Source organism: Rhodnius prolixus, unplaced genomic scaffold (assembly GCF_049639745.1).
Source record: "Rhodnius prolixus isolate KJV_2025 unplaced genomic scaffold, Rpr scaffold_27, whole genome shotgun sequence".
Taxonomy (NCBI): domain Eukaryota; kingdom Metazoa; phylum Arthropoda; class Insecta; order Hemiptera; family Reduviidae; genus Rhodnius; species Rhodnius prolixus.
The window spans coordinates 1,124,135-1,149,068 of NW_027411607.1; the positions used below are offsets into that span (position 1 = coordinate 1,124,135).

General features: G+C 38.0%; 1 protein-coding gene across 1 annotated transcript; it reads left to right on the forward strand.

The window, feature by feature from the left end:
- Positions 1 to 693: 693 nt before the first annotated feature.
- Positions 694 to 2,604, forward strand: LOC141455172 (uncharacterized). Its single transcript, XM_074130034.1, has one exon. The coding sequence runs from the start codon at positions 694 to 696 to the stop codon at positions 2,602 to 2,604; it is 1,911 nt and encodes a 636-aa protein (XP_073986135.1).
- Positions 2,605 to 24,934: the final 22,330 nt, after the last annotated feature.

Sequence of the window (24,934 nt, forward strand, 5' to 3'; positions counted from 1 at the left end):
ATCGGCAACACTCCTAGTAACTCTGAGTCTGAGCCAATTGTCCCTTGTGACAACCCTGAAGAGTCAGACCAGCCCAGCTTACCCAGTTTGTCAGCATCCTCCCCGCAAATCCTATCCTCTTCCTCACAGGAAGCAAATCTTCAAGAACCTCCTCGTCCGATTGTAGCTAGTCAACTCCCCTCACCGAAACCACAACGTTCAATTAGAACGCGGCGTCCACTGCGAATTATAATAACTCCTCCTACTACCATACCTACTGCGGAAGACATTCCCTCCGAAGGTTCCGCTCTACCTGTCAATCTCTCTTTAGTCAATCCTGTGTCGGCAATTTCTTTTAAACCAACAGTACTTCGCCTCAGCTCTGGAAAAGCTTCACCACCTATTCCGCACCCCCCTGACATAGTCTTGTCCCGTCTCATGGAAAAAATGTTCGCCCTGGAGGAAGTATCTGAAGTCTCGCCCCTTACGCCAGAGGAGTTGAAGGCCGAAGAGTGCTTCTCTAAGTCCTACTCTCGACTCCCTGATGGTCGTTTTTCAGTAGCACTACCGCTCAAAACCAGTCCTTGTTGTCTCGGCGAGTCTAGAAAGGTTGCTCTAAAGCGCCTTCTTTAGACTGAGTCTCGCCATGCGAAGTCTCCACATCTCCGCCCTCCCTACGTCGAGTTCATGCGAGACTACCTAGAGTCGAAACACATGGAACTAGCTCCTCCCTTAAAGTTGGGTCAAGTCACTTATTACATACCCCATCACGCGGTACATCGCCCAGATAACCCCCCGGAGAAGATCAGAGTTGTCTTCAATGCCTCTCAGAAGTCCTCATCAGGCGTTTCCCTCAATGAGCTCTTACTTCCTGGTCCCAAGTTGCAACTCGACATTTGGAAGGTCGTTACCCGATTCAGATCTGACAAGTGGGTGTTCACTGCTGACATTCGTCAGATGTTTCGGCAGATACAACATCCACCGGAAGATAGAGACTTATTGCGTATCCTTTGGCGATTTTACACCAGCCAACCGGTTCAAGAGTACCGTTTGTGCACTGTCACCTATGGAACCACGTCAGCTCCCTACTTAGCAAGTCGCGTCTTTCAGGAATTAGCTCTTACTTCTCAGGCTTCCCTCTCCCTGGCATCTGAGATACTACGCGACTGCACCTATGTAGATGACATTTCTGGTGGAGGCCTTACTTTAGAAGCGGCATTGCAATCCAGAGATCAGTTAATCAAATTAGTGAGTCAGGCTCAAATTGAACTTAGAAAATGGGCATCAAATCACCCACAATTGTTAAGTGAAATACCCTCTGAGCATCTTCTCCCTGCCATGTCCTCAGTCTGTTTGGAGAACGATGTGGAGTCGCAATTGAAAATTCTGCGACTTTGTTGGAACCCTTCTCAAGATTACTTCCATTTTGTGATTCGTTCTGTTCCTAGTGTTCAAACCAAAAGACAACTAGCCAGTCAGATTGCCAAAGTCTTTGACCCCTTGGGATGGCTAATTCCCATAACAGTTTTTGCCCGTGCAATATTTAGAATAGTCTGTCAAGCCTCGTTTGATTGGGATGATCCCCTGCCCTCATCAATTGCCCAGGAATGGGGTCAGTTTGCTTTTTCCTTGCCTGATCTGTCCAAAATTCGTATACCTAGATTTTTGTCCTTACCCAATCCTAAGTGCTATTTAGTGGGTTTCGCTGACGCGTCTGAGCGAGCCTATGCGGCAGTGGTCTACCTAGTGTCCCAGTCTGAGAACACTGTCATTAGCCTGGTCATGTCCAAAGCCAGAATGGCCCCCATGAAACCGGTCACGCTCCCTCGTCTGGAGCTCTGTGCGGCCCACCTACTTGCCCTTACGATTCACAAAGTCAGTCTGCTGTTCCCTCAGATAACCACCCAAAATATCCTAGCCTTTTCTGATTCGACCATTGCCCTTGCCTGGATCACAGCAACTCCACCTCCGCATTGGAAAGTGTTCGTGGGTAATAGAGTAGCGGCTATTTTGGAAAAGGTTCCCGCCTCGCAATGGTTCCACATTTCGTCCTCACAAAACCCCGCTGACTGTGCCTCACGTGGACTGCGACCCCAAGAATTAGTGAGCCACCCGTTATGGTGGGAAGGTCCCTCTTGGCTGAAATCAAACCACGAGTCATGGCCCCTTGGGCAAGTGAGGGCCGATTTGTCTGACCCTGTCGTAGGAGCAGAAATTCGCTCCCAGGCCCTTAAAGTGTCAAGTGTATTGTCCTGCCCTGAGGAATTGGAGGCTAAATTCTCCAGTCTGTACACGCTGCAAAACGTAGTGGCCTGGTGCTTGCGATTTGCGCACAATATTCGAAATCCAATACATCGGATGTCAGGTCCATTGAATGTGTCGGAATCATCTTCGTCGGTTTCAGCCCTTCGGAAGATATACGCACCAGTTTATGATAGTGATAATGGCAACTGGAGAATCAGAACGAACAGAGAGCTCTACGCGATTTATAACGATATTTGCGTTACTCATTTTATAAAAGTCCTTCGTATCGAATGGCTTGGGCATGGGAAAGAATGCCAGATAACCACGCAGACTGCTGCAAGGCACGGTCTTCGGAAAAAGGAGAATTGTGCGCCCACGTAGACGCTGGATCCAGGAAATGGAGGAAGATCTGAGGACACTTGGCGTAACCGGCTGGAAAGGAAAAGTTAAGGACAGAGAAACATGGAATGATATTATTAAGGAAGCCAAGGCCCATCCCGGGCTGTAGAGCTGTGCAGTAAGTAAGTATACGAGATGGCAAACAATTTCTAAAGAAATAGGTGTGACCTCTGGACTACTTCAGGATGAATCTCTTAGCCCAGCTCTATTTATCCTTTTTATTTCAGATATTTTTTTTTTTTTTTTTTTTTGGCGCATCAACAGCTGAGGTTATTAGCGCCCGGAGCTTTTTCCAGTGCACTGCCGGCCTCCGGACAGTGTTCTCTCGTTACAGACAACACTGTCCATCACCGGACAGTGAGCTGTAAGAAGCTCCTAGGAAGAGAAAATCTAAGGGTCAGCTGCTGGATTCGAACCCGGGACCTCCGCGTGGGAGTCCAGTATGCTAACCTCATAGCTAATCCCTTCCCTATATTTCAGATATTGTAAATTACTTTAGAAGTAACGGAGCTTCAGGATTACGGGTCAATAGTTCAACGGAAGCTATAATGCTTTAATTTGCAGATGACCTGGTATTGTTGAGCCGCTCCTGGTCTTCAGCTCAGAAGAATTTGAAAAATTCTGAATGAATATTGTCATAATAATTATTTAAAACTAAATCCGGTGAAATCAAAGGTTGTGCCTTTTCATAAATCAGGGTGTGGCGGCAGCACTCTAAAGAATTCAACTTCCATATGGGACTATATATTTTTCTTCTATTATACATATGATAATTATTATTTCTATTTATAATAATGTTAAATAAATAAAATTTGGGCAGTTCCATTCAGCACTTGAAAGGAGTAACGCCTTGTTTTTATTTAGTGTAATTACTTTCTATAAACTGTAGTATAGAGACACCGCCATGACTGGTGACCCCGCCTTGGACAACCGGAAATGGTGTGCAAAAGACAGAGGGCCAGGAGGGCGCACTCTAGCTCGCCAAACGCACTAGGTGAGACGCAAGATACCATCTCTGCTACCGTAGCAACACCACCATGGCCTCAACACGCTGTGCCGGCAGCGCAGGTCTACAATCCTCGCGCTCTAACACCGCCTTTCACGGCTGAACATGTAGAAACGTGCTGGAGCAGTTTGACAATGCTTTGAACCACGGAGCGGTGCAGGACGATCAGAAGAAATATGCATATCTAACGGCACTTCTACCCACGGACGTAATGACTCAGGCAGCAGGCGCTATACGCACAACCACAGGGGGTAAGTATCTGGTCATGCGCAGTTATTTAATTACTAGATATGGAGTAACGTGCGAACAGCGGCTCGATAGATTATTCGCCGATGGGAATTAGGTGACCGACGCCCCACGCAACTGCTGGACGACCTTCAGCGACTAGCTTCTGGAACAGAAGCGTCATACGACGGTTGTGGCTCCAAAGACTCCCAACTAACCTGCGGACTATAGTGGTCGCACATTCCGCGCCTTTAAAAGAGTTAGCGGCCATTGCTGACCGTGTTTTAACCGCCCAACAACTCAGCTATGCCGCCCCCACAAACATGCCACCAGTAATGGCGCCAGTCGATGGCGTCCCAGAAACATTGAACCCCGAAGAGCAAGGCGCGACCGCACAGTAAAGGCTTGCTCAAGCGGAAGTCGCAGACGTTCGTACATACTTACGCCAACGAAAGAACAGTGCTAATGCCTCAAGGATAACCGAGCTAGAAATGCAAATAAAACAGCTCTCTGATCAGTTGCACACCCTTAAAGCGCGAGAAACACCCACCTGCTACTACCACGCTCGTTTTGGAGCTCGTGCGCAAAAATGTAAATCCCCATGTCAATTCCGCTTGGAAAACCCTTCGGCCAGTCGCTAGAGGCGGCAAGCGGTTTGACCTCAATATCTAGCCGCCTCTATATCACGGATAGAGTCTCAGGAAAATCCTTTTTAGTAGATACAGGCGCAGAAGTTTCTGCAATACCTCCAAACGGTAACAAACAACTCACTATACCCCTACTGCACGTTTGACAGCAGCTAATGGCACCTCCATACCGGTCTTTGGGCAAAAAACACTACGCCTCAATTTCGGAAATGACCTAATAGCATGCTGGAGTTTCTATATAGCGGGAGAATCTCGCCCTATACTCGGAGCGGATATTCTGCGGGCTCAGGGATGGATAGTTGACCTGCACCAACAATGCCTACTTTCATCCCGACCGCAAACGCACCACGGGCCTGGTATTATTGCAGTCAGCATTGAGACGTCCACTATACCACCCAACCGGCCTACGAACGCTTATTTATCCATGCTAGACCACTTCCTTCGAGTCGTCGGGCTATTACCACCAGATCCACAGCCACAACTAAAAATTGCACACTCCATTCAAATCTCTGGACCGCCAGCATTCGCAAGAGCGCGACGCCTTCCCCCAGACAAACTGGAAGCCGCCAAAGCGGAATTTGACTGCATTTGCAAGGAAGGCACCTGTCGCCCCTCTAATAGCCACTGGGCTAGCCCCTTGCACATGGTAAGAAAGAAATCGGTAGAGTGGCGCCCCTGCGGCGACTACCGCCAACTAAACGCACTGACTATACCAGACCGACACCCATTGCCACACATCCAGGACTTCACAAGCTCTCTTGCGGGTAAAACGATATTTTCTACAATAGACTTACAGAAGGCTTACAACCAAATTCCGGTAGCAACCCGGGACATACCCAAAACCGCTATTATCACCCCTTTCGGGCTTTTTGAATTTCCGTGCATGACCTTTGGCCTCCGCAATGCGGCACAAACATTCCAAAGGTTCATGCACGAGGTAACACGAGATGTCCCCGCCTGTTACGTCTACATCGACGACATTTTAGTTGCTTCCACGACAGAGGACGAACATAACACCTACACGAACTACTTCAACGACTGGACAACTATGGGTTGACAATAAACCCTCAAAAATGCCATTTCGGACTCCCTGAGGTGCAATTTCTAGGGCTTTTGGTAAATGACCAGGGAATACGCCCCCTTCCAGCCAAATGCACCACAATTTTCTCATTCCCAAAACCCCGTACAGTAGAACAACTTAGGCGATTTCTGGGATTATTCAATTTTTTCCGTAGGTTCATCCCAAGTGCAGCACACATTCAAGCCCCACTTCTACGTTTCTTAAAGAATAGTCGCAAACGCGATACTAGGCCAATCGACTGGGACTCTGACTCAGAAGCCGCTTTCAACACGTGCAAACGGGCGATAGCCAACTAGCACACCCGGAAAAGAACCCTAATCTCGAGCTATCTGTAGATGCTTCAGACGTAGCAATCGACGCTGCGCTACATCAGCTCACCGCTCAAGGCATACAACCCTTAGCCTTCCTTTCGAGACGCCTTAGTGATACAGAACGAAGGTACAGCGCATATGATAGGGAACTCCTGGCTGCATATGCCGCGGTTCGACAATTCCGCCATTGGTTGGAAGGGCGCCAGTTTGTAATACGTACAGATCATACCTTTAATGTACGCCTTCCGGCAGCCACCGGACAAAGCTTCCCCTAGGCAAGTAAGACAGCTTGATTTCATCGCGCAGTTTACAACCGACGTGCGCCACGTCAAAGGCGAGGCTAATACAGTAGCAGATACTCTCTCTAGAATTGATGAGGTTAGCGCATTTGAAGGACTAAATTACACCCAGGTTGCTCAAGAGCAAGCATCAGACTCACAACTACAGTCATACTTGCAAGACACGCCGGACACCCCACATAGTACCGCCATGCACCTGTCATCCATCCCCATTGGAAATACCGGCCAAACACTCGTTTTCGACACTTCTACCGGACGCTTGCGCCCCTATTTGCCATTCTAATTTAGAGAGTCAGTAATACGGCGGATTCAGGGCCTGGCACACATCGGTCCGAAGGCCAAGATACGGACTGCGAAGCGCAGCGCTTTGTCTGGCCGAAATGGAGACAGATTGCAGGGAATGGGCCCGCGCTTGCATTGAATGCCAAAAAAATAAAGTCGCCCGGCACGCCAAAGCCCCGTTGGTACCCTACGTTCCACCAGAAGAGCGTTTCGCGCACATTCATAAGGACATTGTAGGCCCCCTAGCAGTGTCACAAGGCTACACTTTTGCCTCACCTGCGTGGATAGGTTTTCGCGATGGCCAGAGGCGATCCCTCTGCGCAGCGTCACCGCCGCAGAAGTTGCCGCACCTTTTTACCAGCATTGGATCGCAAGGTTCGGTTGCCCAGCAACCATCACCACAGATCAAAGGACACAGTTTACGTCGCGACTATACCATGAGTTAACAGCATTAACAGGAGCACAAATTAAGCACACTTCAGCATATCAACCGCAAGCCAATGGCATTACAGAACGCTGGCACCGTACGTTAAAAGCAGCACTACGCTACACGACACCACAAATTGGGCAGTGCACTTGCCCACTGTGTTGCTGGGTCTCCGAGCCGCTGTCAGAGAGGACACTGGACTATCACCGGCGGAGTACACATACGGCACCACGCTGCGACTGCCAGGAGATTTTTTCGCAGACCAGCGAACCATAATGCCACAAACGGAATTCGTCGCACAACTTAGGCAGACTATAAGTCAGTTGCACCCAGTACCAGCTGAGTGGCACGCAACACAACGGCCATTTGTACATAAGGCTTTGGCCTCATGTTCGCACGTCTTTCTACGCAAAGAAGGCCACCGTCGTGCACTTACACCACCATATGAAGTCCCATTTCGGGTGATTGCAAAAGTCCACAAGACCATCACTCTGGAAAAACATGGAAAGCAAAAAATAGTACCCATAGACCGCGTCAAGCCGGCGTTTCTGACCTATATCACAGAGCGAAGCCCACAACAAGCCACACAACAGGGCCAGCAGCGACCTGCGCCACAAGAAGCAGGAAACCTACAGCAATCACGCAGCCAAACAGGATATCGGTCGCGGGCTGGCCGTCTCATCTTTCCCCCGAACAGATACGGCCAACCCACTACGGAGGGTACTGGTGTGGCGTCAGCACTCTAAAGAATTCAACTTCCATATGGGACTATTTCTATTAATACATATGGTAATTATTATTTCTGTTTATAATAATGTTAAATAAATAAATAAAATTTGGGCAGTTCCATTCAGCACTTGAAAGGAGTAACGCCTTGTTTTTATTTAGTGTAATTACTTTCTATAAACTGTAGTATACAGACACTACACAGGGAGAATTAAAAACCTAAAGCCTTTATTCTGGGGAAATTTGAAATTAGATTATGCAAAGGAGTATGTTTACCTAGGTGTGCCATTTGCGGCATCTGGGAAATTTAAACGGGCTTCGGAACACTTCATACGGCGTTCAGTGAGCGCAAGTGCTAAGGTAAGGGAAATTCTTATTAGAGGGAAAAGTGATTCTTGGGATTCGAGAATGACCTTGTTCGATTCCATGGTTGTTTCTACATTTCTTTACGGTTCTGAAGTCTGGAGTTTGAGGTACTTAGAATCCTTGGAAGTGGTCCAGACGAAATTTTCTTCAATTTACATAAATATTTATGACTTTGCTGACTTGGAACCTCAATACTACTTCACGTTAATTGTTAATATTAATAAATTAAGGGTTATTAGCCAATAATAGCAAATAATAAGGTAGTTAGGCTATTGATAAATGGTGAAGAATATTACTTATATAAGGAATTGGTTTGCAAATTGTACAAGCATTTAATATTGAATTCTGTTGAACATCTCTTATTGGAATGCCCTATTTATTCCAACATTCGATCTAAGTTTCTGAAACAGTATATTGTATCTCATGACAGCACATCAAATCTGGTTAATATCTTAACTTTTGAAAAAATAAAGTAGATAGGATTTGGGGGTTCTGGCACACCTAAAATACAAAATGGCGGTCATCCCCTCCCCTCCCACCCCCTCCCTAACCCTACTCCCTCCCCTCCTTATTGACCAATCATCGATTTCGACGAGGGTTTAAGCCACGCCCCCTACCACCACCCCATCTTATTGACCAATCATCGAACTCGACGAGGGCTTTAGGCCACGCCCCTTCCCCACCCCACCCTTCTTAATCTACCAATCAGCGAATTCGATGACACCACCTTTACCCCCACTCCTACCCTCGTAAGCTCCTCCTACAAGATGGCGTCTCTTCTAACAGCTGTAGTACACAAGATGGCGGACCTCGTACCAGCTGATGAAACATACCTCCACCCCCCTCGCCTATTGATAGACAGGAGGGTGAATTTTTTTATTTTATTATTTTTACTTACCTGGGATTGGATCCTACAACCTTCGTGCTGGTAGACACGTCATCTTCACCAGTCGGCCACAGCAGCATTCTCGCTAACTCTAGTTATAAACGATCTCTTCTATCTTACCCTCCACCCCCTCGCCCACCAATGGGAAGGGGGTACTTTTTTATTTCTTACATGGGATTCGATCCTACAACCTTCGTGTTGGATGTTACGTCATCTTCACCAGTCGGCCACAGTGGTAGTCTCGCTTACTCTAGTTTTGAATGTTCTCTTATGTTTTAACTTGGAATTATTTTTTAAAAAATCTAACCCCCTTCACCAAGAATTTTTTTTAATTTAAATTACCCCCACTATCACAAAAATATTCAACTTAAATAAAATGGATAACCTCACATTAGGTAATAGAAAAATTATTTACTTACCCCTCTACCTGGACTGTAGCCTTTGTACATTATTAACAGTTTTTTCTTTGATTGTTGGTAATCTTCCACCATTTCATCAGTTATCACTACCGCAAATCTGCGTGGAAGGAAGATCCTCGTTGGGTAGTCCATTGTCGGACCAATATAATGTAAATGGGCAACGATGGCATCTCCAAATTTAGTGTTGATTCTTTCGAATTGCTTCACTTCGTATGAGTATCCGGTTCTTAGATCTGATAATTTGCCAATGCCCGCAGACCTTGTATTTACATCATTCAAAAAGCTTGCCAACTTAGACATCTAAAAGAAGAATATTACATGAAAGTATCACATCATGATCAAAATATTGTTTCTTTAAAAAAGTATTATTACTTACCTTTGAAGTAAGAAATTAACCTCTCGAGCTGTGGGCAACGAATGACGAATTACCTTACAAGCTTCACTACTTTACCGTTACGGAGTCCCCCCACTCTATGACGTCACTTATAGTTAGCCAATAGAATTGCGTGCTTGTCTTCCCTCTCTCTCTTGCAAGTGTCTCTCTCTTGCAAGTGTCTCTCTCTAAGGTGAGTCATACCTCCCACCTTTGATGCAGGACTCAACCTGTCCGTTAACTTCATATGTTTCTTAGAAAAAAACAATATTTTTAAAACTGAACTTATTAGCTTTTATTGTTTTATAAATAATAAAACTTTGAATGTTTGTAGACTTAAAAACTTACTTTTTAAGAAATGTTAACACGCTTGCACAACATGTTTGAACAGGCAAGTAAAAATAATGATGACACACCATTGTCATATCCTCAACGTGCACAAACTGCAGCATAGTTTTTTTCTTTTTTTTAACTAAATAAATTTTGTATATGCGCCCCTCTTAGTTCGGCTTCCGCCTTAAGCTTCCTCACCACGTCAAGGTGGAGGTCATCGAGGAAGATTGTTTTTTTTTTGTTTTTTTTATTTTTTTGTTTTATTTTTTTATTTATTTTTTTTAAAATAATTTTATAATAATAAAAGGAATAATTGAAAAATAAAGCAATAATTTAACTTAATACATTTATTGAAATAAAACTAAAAAGATACATATCTACAGAAAAATATAAAAACTTAAAAATCAACTTCAAATACAAATAAAATATTTAATTTCTAATTAGTACATTAAAGTGAAATAAATAAGAAATGTTTTGCTATCGAATCAGTTTATTTTAATGGTTGTTGGAATTTTAGCTGCCTTGCATCAATCGCATTCATACATTGTACAGAATCTGCACAAATCCATTCATGGTTTACGGGGATTTTACACCCCGCCAGTGACCAACATTCAGGTTTGTGTGCAACTCAATGCATTCGCCAGTCACCACATTCGTTCTTCAAGGCAAAAATATTTCCGTCTCATTCCAACCAAACTTACTATTGAGCCAGCAACTGATGGCTTTAATTCGATATTGCGTACATTTCTCTTTACAAGTATTGTGTATAATACACTGATTTCCTGCTGTTTCTAATGAATCAAGTTTTGGACAGCCATAATCTTCTAAATTAATTACACAACAACTGTACAGATTTTGCAAAAGAAATCTTTTCTTTTCATAACCCTTAACAAACACAAATATATAATTACAATCAATAAACTTGAAAATATCTCTAATCATTTCATATTCAATATCCCCGTCATTCCACTTAATTTTATGATAATAATTTTCTAACCAATAATTGGTTCTTCTACTTTTTTCACATTGTTTATGTTGGGCAGGTGGCTTGAATATCCAATGTCTGACTGATTGAAAATTATAGTCTAACAGAGAAAGCTCTTTAACAGTATAACCTCCTACACTGTCTACAAAGCACTGGAAGTCAGCTATTAGCACGCCTGTTTGAGCCATACTGATCACCGAACTAGCTCTTCAAGCCTTCTTATACCATACGACGTACAATACCTGTCAAAGATTTATATTCTACCACCCTGTCGTGTATAATAAGACAATATGCAGTGGTGTTGGGCGGGAACATTTCTTTTGATTCAAATTCCAATCTAACATCTACCGGGCCACATTTGATAGATTCACACTGTTTAGAACAATCTATTGCAATTAAGGGTGTTTTCTCTTTAAAATTTTGTAAAGAACTTAGAGGATACATTTGTTCTCCATAATATGACATTTGAAAGGAAGCATACATATGATATAGAATGGCAAAACGGTTAGAGGAAAAATCTACATTCAAATCACCGTATGGGAAAGCTTTACAATTAAGATAAAGTTTTACATTTGAAATAGAACAGTGGTCAAAGTGACTAGCGTTGCTTTCCACATTATTAGCACGTCCGGTCTGAAAAGCTAGAATGATATATCGGGGCTTTTCCATTTGACTAGAAGTCTTTACTGTCCAGATTTGCCTCTGAGTGGCCGGCAACAAAGGGTAATCATAGAGATCCCAACTTCTAAAACTTAGAGCAAATACCTTAGCAGATTTAAGATGACGCATAAGAGCCAATCTCTGATGTTCGTTGACTGTTACATAGGGCAGCATCCAGCAAAGCTTCACCATTTCAATTTTACACCTCTCCACCGCTTGTTCTTCATTCAATCTGTTGAATGTATAGGCATTTCCATCTTGTCTGCTTCTAACAAGTATCAATTCTTGTTTAACATTAATCACAATTTTCTGGTAATCTTCACAAAATCCCAGCAGCGATGATAGCGGAATGCATAAATTAAAACATCCTTCTGCTGAAGTGATGTTGAGAGCATCGTTTTGGGGATAGCACCAGCCCCAGTTTGTAATATACTGGCAGCCTGCCTTAAGCGAAACCAACCCTTTAAGTGTACAAGCTATTCCTGGGTTTTTTACTCGATCTATTTCAACTCCACTTAGTTCGTATCTTATTTCATCAAATAGAAATGCAAAAGCATTATTGGTCAATTTAGATGAAACAGGAACTGCAGAGCCGTCTTCCTTTAAAAACTTGCCTTCCAAGTAGAGCAAACTTTGACTGGGTAGCGTATATAGATCTTGATGTTGTACACTAATGCGTATTTTATCGCCTGGCAGTCGTTTTGAAGAAGCATATGGGTGATGGGAATGCAATTCTATGCACTCGATTGAATTGTCAAACTGACATTTCTCTTCCAAATCTAACACTTCCATGATGATGATAGAACGTAGTAACCTGCAGACTGAAGAAATCGAATACTGCTTTTGGTCAGCGATGTTCGCTCGGCAACTGTTCTCACTGGAATGATGCTCTTTTTCTCCGCAACTGTCTTTTATCGCCTCTTCTAAAGTCTAAACCCATCTCGGTCTATAAGATATCCAGCAGGAAGAGTAGACAAAACTGACCGCAGTTGTTAGTGCCAACTTTCTGATACTGCTTCCGGTTCCATGAAATTCGACTTCCATTTACATATCGGACAAATTCAGAAGGAGGATTGGCACCACTGCTATAGAAGAATTGAACATATTCTCCTCTCTTCTTGTAACAAACCCAGTGAGTACCACTGCCAACACTGCTATCCAAATTAAAAATGGTTCGTTCATTTTTCCATGGTTTCTTTGGAAATTCATCAGTCATGAATACTCCTCCGAAATGAGGAATTTTATTTGATTTCGCCAACTTAATTAGATCAAAATTACTTAGCCGCAGGCGAGGTAGCGTATCCAGCATTCGTTTAGCTTTTCCACTCAATTTTGAAGATTTGCCACCCATCCGTCTAGGAGTGGGGATGATTCTCTTCTTTTTCTTCTTATCTTTAGCACGTCTCATGATAAACTGAATCGTTGTTACTTTTTTCTGGCTTTATATATGAACATTTTTAAAATTCTACCAACTGTTGTGTGAATTATCTAAGCCCAACCATTTCACCAAAATTCTATCACCTTTCCGTTTAATAACCTTCTCCACTAGGTAACTGTCGGGATGTTTGGCCAGCTGCTGTTCCTCTTGATAGAAACCTCCAGCAATCATTATGCTCTTATAATTGATATAATCCGTCTTTTTCACCATAGACAAGTTTGGATTTGTCATGAATAATAACTCGAAAAGACCTGGTGTGCCGAAATAGGTATTATCACCAACAGATAGAATATCTTTGCTGATGGAGACCACTGTGTCACCAATACTAAATCTCCGACCGTCATAAACTACGCCATATATCATATCCAAGTCCTTGGTCTCATTTTTGACAAATTTTTTGATATATTTTGAAGACATTTCTCCAACTTCCTTCAAATATTTTGCTGAAATTTCCTTCCCTTCGGGCGTTTGTGCTTGTTCTCGTACCTCTTGAAGCGGGCTGGTTGCTTCAGCAGAAGCAGTAGAACATAACTTTAGAACTTCCGGTCGCTTTGGGGTTGAAAGTTCTTCATGCCATGTTTTTGTTAATCTTGACGGCGGTGTTGTAGCTGATTCCAGCCTCAGAAATTTTAGTCTCTTTGGAGGTGGAAGGGGTGTTTCACAAATAGCTACTTCCGGTTTAGGAAATTGTTTTAATTCAAGTGGTGGCTTTTCCTGCTTTTCCACCAATGCTTTCAATGGACTCAATAAAGGTTCATATTTCATTTTCAAATATTCATCGGTCTCTTCTCTGTTTCTCTTCAATAAATTACACTTTTCTTGAATCGCCTTTCTGGTTTCGATAATTTCACGCATTACAACGTCACTAGTTGACCCCTCCATGGCTCAATGAACAATGATCTTCAAGTACGTAGTTAAGGTATTATATAGGCTTCGAAACCTTTTCGATACCTTCCCTCAAAATCTGTCTATCTTTGTCCAACACTAGAAAACCATATCTATTTTCTTTCCAGTGGCAAATTTTTCTAAAAGTTTTGAATTCCATGTCGGAATTGATATGGTCATAGTAAATTCTTCTCAAATTTAATTTATCTTGCCGAAAGAGTATTAGGAAATTTGCATTTTCTCTTACTAAGTGCTTAGGAACTCTAGTATAACTTTGACTTAGATAAAATATATCAACTCCACTGTGGCGCCCCATACAAAAATAGGCTCTTATTATCTTGCTTGTCACATGCTATATCATCGAAAATAATTATTGAATTTGGCAGGGCCTCTTTAGGTGGGGGAACTTGAGAATTGTCTTCAAATTCGAAGTACCCAATATCTTTTAAAGGTTCTAAAATTTGAGCTAGCTTCCGGTACTTGGGCTGTTGTAATGACTTTGCAAACAAATATATATTTTCATATCTCAACCCCTTTGAATCGTATATTAAGCTCAACATCAGGTAAGTTTTCCCACAATTGGACGGCCCACATATTAAACATATAATGGAATCTGGGAAAAGCGGACAGTGTTTGGAACATTTCTTGGAAGAGGCCCTGTCGTCAAGGTTTTGCACGGAGAGGGTGTGATGTTGCTTTATCAAGCGCATGATGGGAACTAATAAGGAACGCTCTCTCGCTTCTGTATATATATTACTAAGCTATGTACATGGCACAGGAAATCTATCTACATTGCATTCACACACCCTCCACCAACATTCACACAGCCTATTTACATAAAATAAAATAACTTAAAACTAATACCCACCACCTTTTTTTATTTATTAATTTTTTTTATTTTTTTTTATTTTAATAAACTATTAATTAGAAAAAACTTAATACTAAATACTAATAATACTAAATGGAAAAAAATATTTACAAAAATAATAATATATGGGAAAAAATATTTACAAAAATAACTAAATACTAATAAATGGAAAAAAATATTTACAAAAATAATAATATATGGGAAAAAATATTTACAAAAATAAGTTTAAAAAAAATTAATAAATAAAGATTGACTAGAACAAAGAAAAAAAGACCTACTCTAAACAAGGTAACCATGTACATAGTATATGAAATATATATATTTACAAAAAATCCACAACTTTACACAGGCAAGTCCGCTATGGTAAAGTGGCCATGGGCGAGAGTATGTACACGATCGACTAGATGGCGTTTGTCGTCGTGGTGCGAAAGGGATACTTTTCGCTGTTCGACGGAAAAGAGTTTATGTTCTTTAGAAATTATTGTTCTAAACGTTGTTGTAAAGGGTCATTCCATGTCAAATCAACACGGGGTCTGAACCTCACCATCTCGGATTTTCTTGAAATTTGGCACATGTGTACTATTGGTATAGATTTGGAAAAATATGAAATTTTACTGTGATATGTCAACTGGTTTATGAGTTACAGGGCTGTAAAGTTGCCAAAAATGGGCTGAAAAACAGGGAACCCCGTGTTTTTGAATTACTGTAGAAGCTTTCCTAATTGAGCTAGAGACTTGGGATTGGTGTCATTTTATAGCAGATATAATGCCCTTTCCTGTGATATGCGACACCATATGGGTTAGGACAGGGGTCGGCAACCTATTTTAAGTAGTGTGCCATTTCTCCTTAAATAATTTTAATAAATCTTACCAAGAGCCGCAAGGATGATAGTGTAAAAACCTCTGATGATCATTTGTATTCACAAATTATTATTTTATGATATTCAATAACATTTAAATGTTTTATATATAGGCATGCAGCCTGAAACCTCCTTTTAAATATATTTGTATAAAACCATTTAAATTGTAAATAAACATTTTCAAATTCAATTCAAATTCAATATATTTATTTTCACATATTGCAAAGTAAATAAACAAATAGATAATAACTAAACCTGTGTTTGAATGAAAATGGCGGCAGTCCTATATATTACGTACTGTATTTTAATATAATTCTATTCAATTTCAAACCTATCACATTTAAAATTCTTTATAAAAAAATATCTTTACTTTAATAAATGAAAGTTTCATTTGTTTCAATAAAATTGAAATATACAATTTATTTTAAACAGGCTGAAGAGCCACAAAATTTGGATAAAAGAGCCGCATGCGGCTCGCGAGCCGCGGTTGCCGACCCCTGGGTTAGGATAAATAAAGTTTGTTAAATTTAAATTTAAAATTTAAATTTTAAATTTTTTAAAAAGTACATATTTTAAAATTTTAAAATTAATTCCATGAATTGTATTGTTATGAATCACTGGGCAAAATATTAATTTGGGACAGCAATGGCTTCATTGTTAAAAAATTTTAAGACTAAAGCTCCAATCCGATTAATTCAACTCTGAATTCATGTTAATAGCATAATGCTAGTAATAATTCCACTAATAAGTCCAAAGTAAAACATACTGTTAAGTAATAGGATCTCTTTATTATTTTAAGTTTGAAAAGGCTTCATTTGTTCGACATGCATCACTTTCTAGTAGGACTTATGTAGGTTCTTCCAGTCAGAGTCACAGGATCAATTTTTATCAAAACATCCACTACTGAGACCCAAAGAATATCGGCATTTCTTGGATGCGAGATGATTTAGAGGGTCTAGCTGGATGAAGAAAAGTTACTTTTACTTCATCAAGTTCTTCATTTTTCTCTAAAACATATCCAAGCCACCAGTTTCTTTATAGACTACACTGATATAACCTGATATGTCGGCTAATTTTAGATTATCAGGGAATTTTGAAACTTCCATTTCGCAAGCTTCTGAGTTCATAGAAAAGTTTTTAACCAATATTTTGGATTTACTTCTGGGAATGAAAGCATGGTAATGCTGTGTTCCTTTAATAGCCAATGCTTGAGCAAACCGATTTTTTAAAAAATAGATTCAACGGTCTTCCTGGGTTGAATATGCAAAGTCTATGTTGGTGATGTTTTCTACTTCCCACTCAAAAAGTTGTAGTGAAGTTTGGATTTGATTTCCATAGAGTCGTTGCAAACTGGCACGAGCTGCCAGTCTCTTTACCGAACCCCCCCTATGCCATCAAAAGGCCCTTTGCCGACTTAAACCAACTTAAAGAGGCTGTTATCTCAGCCAAAGAAGACTGTTCTTGAACAAAGATATTGAATTGAATTATTTTTGTATAATTTGATTAACTGCATAATTTCATTAAAATAATATATTATAATTAATATGATTAATTACTGTAATCATAATTATTAATTCTAAAAATGATTTCAAAATCAATATTTTAAATCTTAATAATTATTAATTATGATTCATTGATTCATTATTACTATTTTCAATTTATTTATTACTTTAATTTTATTAAAATATATTTTCCATGAAAAGGAGCTTTAGTCTTAAATTTTTTTAACAATGAAGCCATTGTCGTCCCAAATTAATATTTTGCCCAGTGATTCATAACACTACTAGCTATTCATGGAATTAAATTTAAAATATGTACTTTTTAAAAAATTTAAATTTTAAATTTAAATTTAACAAACTTTTTTTATACTAACCCATATGGTGTCGCATATCACAGGAAAGGGCATTATATATGCTATAAAATGACACCAATCCCAAGTCTGTAGCTCAATTAGGAAAGCTTCTACAGTAATTTAAAAACACGGGGTTCCCTGTTTTTCAGCCCATTTTTGGCAACTTTACAGCCCTGTAACTCATAACCCAGCTGACATATCACAGTAAAATTTCATATTTTTCCAAGTCTATACCAATAGTACACATGTGCCAAATTTCAAGAAAATCCGAGATGGTGAGATCAAAAATGGTCTTTTTTTGTGTTGATTTGACATGGAATGACCCTAAACTCTTTTCCCTCGAACAGGGCAGCCATATAATCATCAAAGGTGATTTTTTTATCTACGGCTGCCTTCTTTATCCCTTTCGCCCGCTTCTTCTCTAGGCCGCGGATGCGTATTGCGTACACCTTTGCGCGGAGGCCCACGAATTCAGATACAGGCTCTCCACTGGCTTCATCCTTGAACTTCCCCAACACCTTCTTATTTCTGTTGTTTTTACATGGATGTCCGTCAGGGTGTCACTGGTGTCAAATTCGTCCATCATTGTAGTTATGTCCTCGTAAAAGTCTCTCGTCTTTACTAAGTACATGAGGCTGTGTCTGTGTATAAAAGTTTTAGTTGGTCAGCATTGTACTGTAGTGAAAGTCATACATCCGGACTTTGGACAGATCAAGAATGGCCATCCCAACATAGATTGGTTTGTTCATCGTGATCTGTTCAAAGTCCAGATGTACAGCAGTCAGCGTCACTGAGTAGATCGTCCTGTCTTTAAAAGTAGGTTTCGCTATTAGTAGATAGATTTTGTCTGTTTCAGGACACTTTTCCACCCCCCCGGCCTATAGTGTGTGTAGCAAAACATCGGTTTTTTACCCCCTCCACTCAGAAGAACAACAAATATAATTCTCTCTTTAGTTATCTTGTAACCTTTGTGACCCTATTATCTCTGATAACTGATTTACACTTGTTTAAATCTAATTTATTAAAAATATATACTATTTAATAATTTGACCCAAATTAAAAAAGAATTAGCCGGTAGTTTTTTACCCCCTCCACTCAGAAGAATCTCTCTTATTTAGCTATCTTGTAACCTTTGTGACCCTATTATGTCTGATTTACACTTGTTTAAATCCAGTTTATTTAAAAAATATATAAAGGTAAAGGTATGTATAGGTGGTAGGAAATAATAAAGGTATGTACTAATAAAGGTATGTAAAGGTTAATGAAAAAAAAAAAAATTATTACAAAAACTTTATTATTCCACTAAATCATTTTTATTTATCCAAGAAGGTTTCTTAAAACCTAACCACTTTACATACAGCTTATTTTTTTTACGTCTTAGAATTTTTTCTACAAGATATACATCTTTATATTTAGTTTTCTGCAGTTCTTGTGTATAAAATGCTCCTTAAATAGACTGTCATGTCAAATCTTCCAACAGGTAAGTGTATGGAATAGTGCTGCGAACATTTTTAATTTTAAATATTTCAGTGCTCCAATTGGGTGTATAACCTCTGCTAAATATAGTTCTTTTTTCGAAACACGTACATAGTCTCCTTCTTTAAATCGTTGTTTATCTTTTCTTTTTACTTTAGAAGAGTAAACATTAGCTAGTAAGAATGCTTCATTGCCAGAATTTACTTCTGATGGTGTCATACCAATTGTACGGTGTACTTTGTTGTTGTAGGTATTTATGAGATCAGGTAAATGCTTTGTATAATTGTAGTTTCCTCTAAGACTAAACAATTGATACATCATAGTTTTAAAAGTTTTATTAAATCTTTCAACAATTGAACTTTTAACCTGGCTGTAAGTACTGTAGTGATTAATTTTCTTTTTATTTAAAAATGATTAGCCGGTAGTTTTATTTGTTGGAAGGGGTAATGGACCTTAAATTAAATTGGTAATGGGTGGGGGTTCAACTTGATTAAGTGAAACACAGCGTACTGATCAGTAGATTTAGACTTTCCTTCTTTCAAGGTAGTCCTAAGCAAATTAAAAATAAATTAATAAGGGTTATCTAAGCATCAAGTATATTTTTGTTATAATGGCTTACTACATGAAACTACTTTCGGCAAGTAACAACTATAGAAAATTTATATCTTCTTTTCCAAACATTACATTGACAAATTTGGATGTAGCAAATTCTTATATCGATATTCACCACAAAATATTAGAGTTAGAAGAGTTGGCTAAAACGTATATTATGAAAGCAAGTAATAATCATTTTACAACGTGTATAAAGTCTTATCCTTATCTGGAAAACGTACCAGACACTTGTATGTGTGATATCATTGAGTGGTTATACTTCGAAATTGAAAGTGGGATATATAAACTGTTCAAAAGTGGGGGAAATACAAGTTAATTTTTATATTTTCCTCTTTAACTTCAGTTTATTACAAAATGGCTTGTGAATTAGCGTTACAGCTCACCACCAGTTATCCATTAAACAATTTCAATTCTAAACAGCTGGTGATAGGCTTATCGCAGGATTGGAAACCAGTTGTGGCTGTAAGATCAAGTAAGAAATGTGGGATCTATCTGAACGAAGAGGAATGGTTGACTTTGCAGAAGAAGAAAACAATAATTGAAGAGTTTTTCAACAAGAAGTATGAATGCTGTCCTGAAGAAATTCATCTTCAAAATTCGATCATCTTTTTTGAAAAATTCACCCATAAAACTATTGTTTTAACAGCAAAACCCTCATGGTTGGAAGAACTGTTAACTTATAAGCCAACACAAATAAATTTATTAAAGAAAGAATATTTTACCTTAGCAAATCGGTTTGAAGTTGTTAGTAAACAATTTGATTACTTAAAGAAAATTGTTGAGAGATGTGTTGAAACTTAAAAGTTGTATAAAATAAATAAAGGAATTATGTTTAAATATGTCTGTTTTTTTTTTTTTTTAATAAGAAATCATCCAAAATAGGACAAAGAGTAATGACTTCATTAAAAGAATTATATTAGATGATTATTATTATTATCTAAAGTGATTAATTTCTAAAATAATCTATATGGGAATACACAACTAGAGTTTTAAAAAGGAAAAAATATTAATTTGTAAAAAACATGTTTACGGAAATAGAAAAAATTTGAAACAGTATTTAAAGGTTCGCTAACTGAAGAAGTGCCATCAATACTAGTTGATCAGTCTGAGAACAAGTATTTATTACCACAGTGAGTAACATCTTATATTTTTTTTATTTTGTATGTATTTATGTTACTTGTATTGAATTTTTAATGTGGCATTGCACACAGTGCATACATCTAATCTTTTGTAATATTATTTTGCATATATTTGTAATATTTGTAGATGGCAGATTTGTTGAAGACAAGTTTAAACCAAGCTTCCATCCAGCTACATACGAAATCCATTAAGGAGTTAACAATAGGTGAAAGCAATAAAGTAATTTCTTTCAAGGCCGTGAAAACCAAATTTGGAAGATCAATATTGACTGAGCTTGAAAACTCATCATTTATAAAGGTATAAATTAACACAATAACTCATTTAGCATTGTCAACCAGGTATAGATAATAGCTCTAAATTTATTAATTACTTCTCACTTATTCAAATGGATAATCGTATAAAGAAAAACATCTGTAATAAATGCTTAACAGATTTGTCAAGCATAAGAAAAAGAAAACGTCATGAAGAACAATGTCGAGAAGAATTTGAAGGACTTTGTACGAAATGTGGAAACCAATTTGATAATTATTATAACTTAATTCGACATGAAGCATACTGTACCAGAACACCACCACAAAAGAAAGCCAAAACAGAACCTAAGAGGGGAACTCTTTTAGCGCAATCTCATGATAGTGAAGGTATTTTACCATATGAGACTGGATTTTCTGACCGATTAAAATCATTTTTTATACGATCCAAACATAATTTTGATCTCTATTCATTTCTACTATCAATTAAAGATAAAATAATAAATTGCTTAAAAGAAGCACTCCAGGAACATAATAGTATTAAATTCAACATATTTGTTGAATGTAAATTGTACAATCACTTAGGAGAAGAATTAGAAACAGCAGTAAAGACCAAAAATATTATTGCAGTAGAAGAGACAAATTTAGAAGATGTGTTGAATAAAGCTTTTATCAAGTTACAAGAAGAACTGGAGGAGACACAATTAAAAAAAAGCAATTGGTCTTTATTTGGAGTCGATGGAGCTCGTCTAAAAATCAACAAGTACAAACCACTAAAAGGTAGTTCATATATACCTTTACCTACCAATGTAGCTCGTAAACGTGCTTGTATTAATGTTAAAAGTAATGATTTAAAATGTTTCCAATATGCTGTTTTAGCTAAATTCGTAAAAATAACACCTCATAGAGTAAGCAAGTATACTCCTGATTTATTGCAAAGGTATGATTTTTCAAACATTACATTTCCCACACCTTTGCATGAAATAAGAAAATTTGAAAAAAAGAATAATATATCAATTAATGTGTTTGGATTAGATAAAAAACAGAATGTTTATCCATTAAAAATCTGTAAACAAGAACTGGGCGATCATCGCGATTTATTACTAATTAACAAAGATAATGTACAACATTATATATACATTCAAAACTTTGAACGTCTTATTCATAGTCAATTAACCAGGAATACTGGTAAAATAGTTACCTGCAAGAGGTGTTTCACACACTTTTACTTAAAACACGATGGGAAAAGAAAACTGCAAGAACATCTGGAACTTTGTAACAACAATAAACCAGTTAGAATAGAACTACCAACTGATAAGCCATATATCAAATTTGAAAATATGGAACGAGGTACGAGAATACATTTTGTAGTTTATGCAGATTTTGAATCAATTTTACATCCTATAGAGCATGATTTGCAATTGACTGTTAATAAAAAAACAATACCATATCAAAAGCATGAAGCCATGAGTTTTTGTTTGTATGTGAAAACAACAGATGATGTGGCCAACATACCTTCAAATATACCTAAAAAACCTTATTTATACCGAGGAAAAGATGTGGCTGAACAATTTATAAAATGCATTAAAACTATAGCCGAGGAAGTTTCAAAAATCTATAAATTAAACGCACCAATGATTCCTCTCACTCAGGAAGAACAAACTTTATTTGAATCTGCAAATGAGTGTTTTATGTGTGGTGAAGCGTTTCAACTTGATGATAAGAAAGTTCATGATCATTGCCATTTGACAGGAAAATTTAGAGGAGCTGCCCACAACTCCTGTAATTTAAAAGTTAGAAATCCGAAATTTTTACCAGTTTTTTTCCACAATTTAAGTGGGTACGACAGTCACTATATAGTGAAAAATCTTGGATACGACAATAAAGAAATATTTGTGATTCCAAATACCGAAGAAAAATACATATCATTTTCCAAGAAAGTAAACGATGATTTTTCAATTAGATTTTTAGATACATACAGGTTCATGCCTGCAAGCTTGGACAGTTTAGTGAGAAATCTACCCACATTTAGAGAACTGGAGAGATTTTAGAACGAGGAAGAGATTAAACTTTTAACTAGAAAGGGTGTTTTTCCCTATGACTATATAACATCTTTTGACAAATTACAAGTGACTACCTTACCTTCAATTGAAGAATTTTCTAATAAATTAACATGTTCCTCAATAACAGAAGAAGATTATAAACATGCCAAAAAAGTATGGTCAGTTTTTAAATGTAAAAATTTGGGTGACTACAGCGACCATTACTTAAAATCAGATGTAATTTTTTTATCAGTTATCTTTGAAAATTTCCGTGATGTCACAATGAAAACACATTTTCTTGATCCTGCTCACTATTATACCTTACCTGGACTATCGTGGGACGCTATGTTACGTTTAACACACGTGGAGCTCGAATTACTCCAAGATTATTCTATGATTTTGATGGTTGAAAAAGGTATTCGTGGTGGAATTTGTCAAGTTTCTCAGCGCCATTGCAAAGCCAACAACAAGTATTTACAAGATTATGATCCAAATTTAGATAGTACATTTATCTCATATCAAGATTGTAACAATTTATATGGTAATTCAATGATAAAACCATTACCTTATGCAGAATTTACATGGATATCACCAAAAGAAGTAAATTTAGAGAATATTGAGGAAAATTCAGACTATGGATACATTTTAGATGTAGACTTAGCTTATCCAAAAGAATTGCACCAATTACATAACGATTTACCTTTCTTGCCAGAAGTCATCAAAATTAACAAACAAACAAAGTTGGTTCCTCATTTAAACGATAGAAATAATTACATTGTTCATTACGTAGCTTTAAAACAAGCCCTAAGACATGGGATTATTTTAAAAAAAATAGAGTGTTGAAATTTCGTCAACGTGAATTTTTAAGACCATTCATTGAATATAATACCAATCTTCGTGCATCTGCATCGAATAACTTTGAAAAAGATTTATATAAGCTTTATAACAATTCAGTTTATGGGAAAACGATGGAAAATCTGCGAAATAGAAGAAATATAAAGTTAGTATGTGACGCCAAGAAATTGGAAAAGTTAATTTCAAAACCAACATTTATAGATCGAACACTTTATGGAGAAAATTTAGCAGCAGTACATATGGCCAAAACTGTTATAAAATTCGTGAAACCGATATACATAGGTTTAAGTGTTTTAGACTTAGCTAAGCACACTATGTATGAGTATCATTACGAAGTAATGCTTCCTAAGTACGGTCCAGAGAAGCTCTCGCTTGCATATATGGATACAGATTCATTCATATACTTCATAAGGACAAACTGTATATTTCAGGATATGTTAGCTATGTTAGATTATTTGGATACTTCAGATTACCCTAATGATCACCTCTGTTTTTCAACTAAAAACAAGAAGAAACTCGGAAAATTTAAAGATGAAGCTTGTGGGAGAATTATTACAGAATTTGTAGGTCTTAAAGCGAAAATGTATGCAATACGTTTTGAAGATAATTTCAAGGAAATTTTAAAGGCTAAGGGAATCCAAAATTCTGCTTTAAAAAAATTTATTCAATATAAGGACTATTTGAAGTGTTTGCAAACCAAATGTGTGATGAGAACACCAGTTAACAATATAAAATCCATAAAACATGATATGTTTACTGTAAAAATAAATAAAATAAGTTTATCCCCACATGATGATAAACGTATAATTGATGCTAATGGAATAAATACTAAAGCAATAGGATTTTAAGAATAATTTTTTTGTTTGTTAAAATGTGGCGATGATGCATATTTAAATGAGGAAATCCTTCAGCTAATTGAAAGAATTTTTTTCCATCCAATGGATGAAGTTTTAGAAATTATAAAACGAAATTTGAAAATGTTTGCAAGCTTTATTATAGCTTCTTTTGCTG

Coding starts and splice junctions, on each gene's coding strand:
- LOC141455172 (XM_074130034.1), top strand. CDS start 694: ATGGAACTAGCTCCTCCCTTAAAGTTGGGTCAAGTCACTTATTACATA.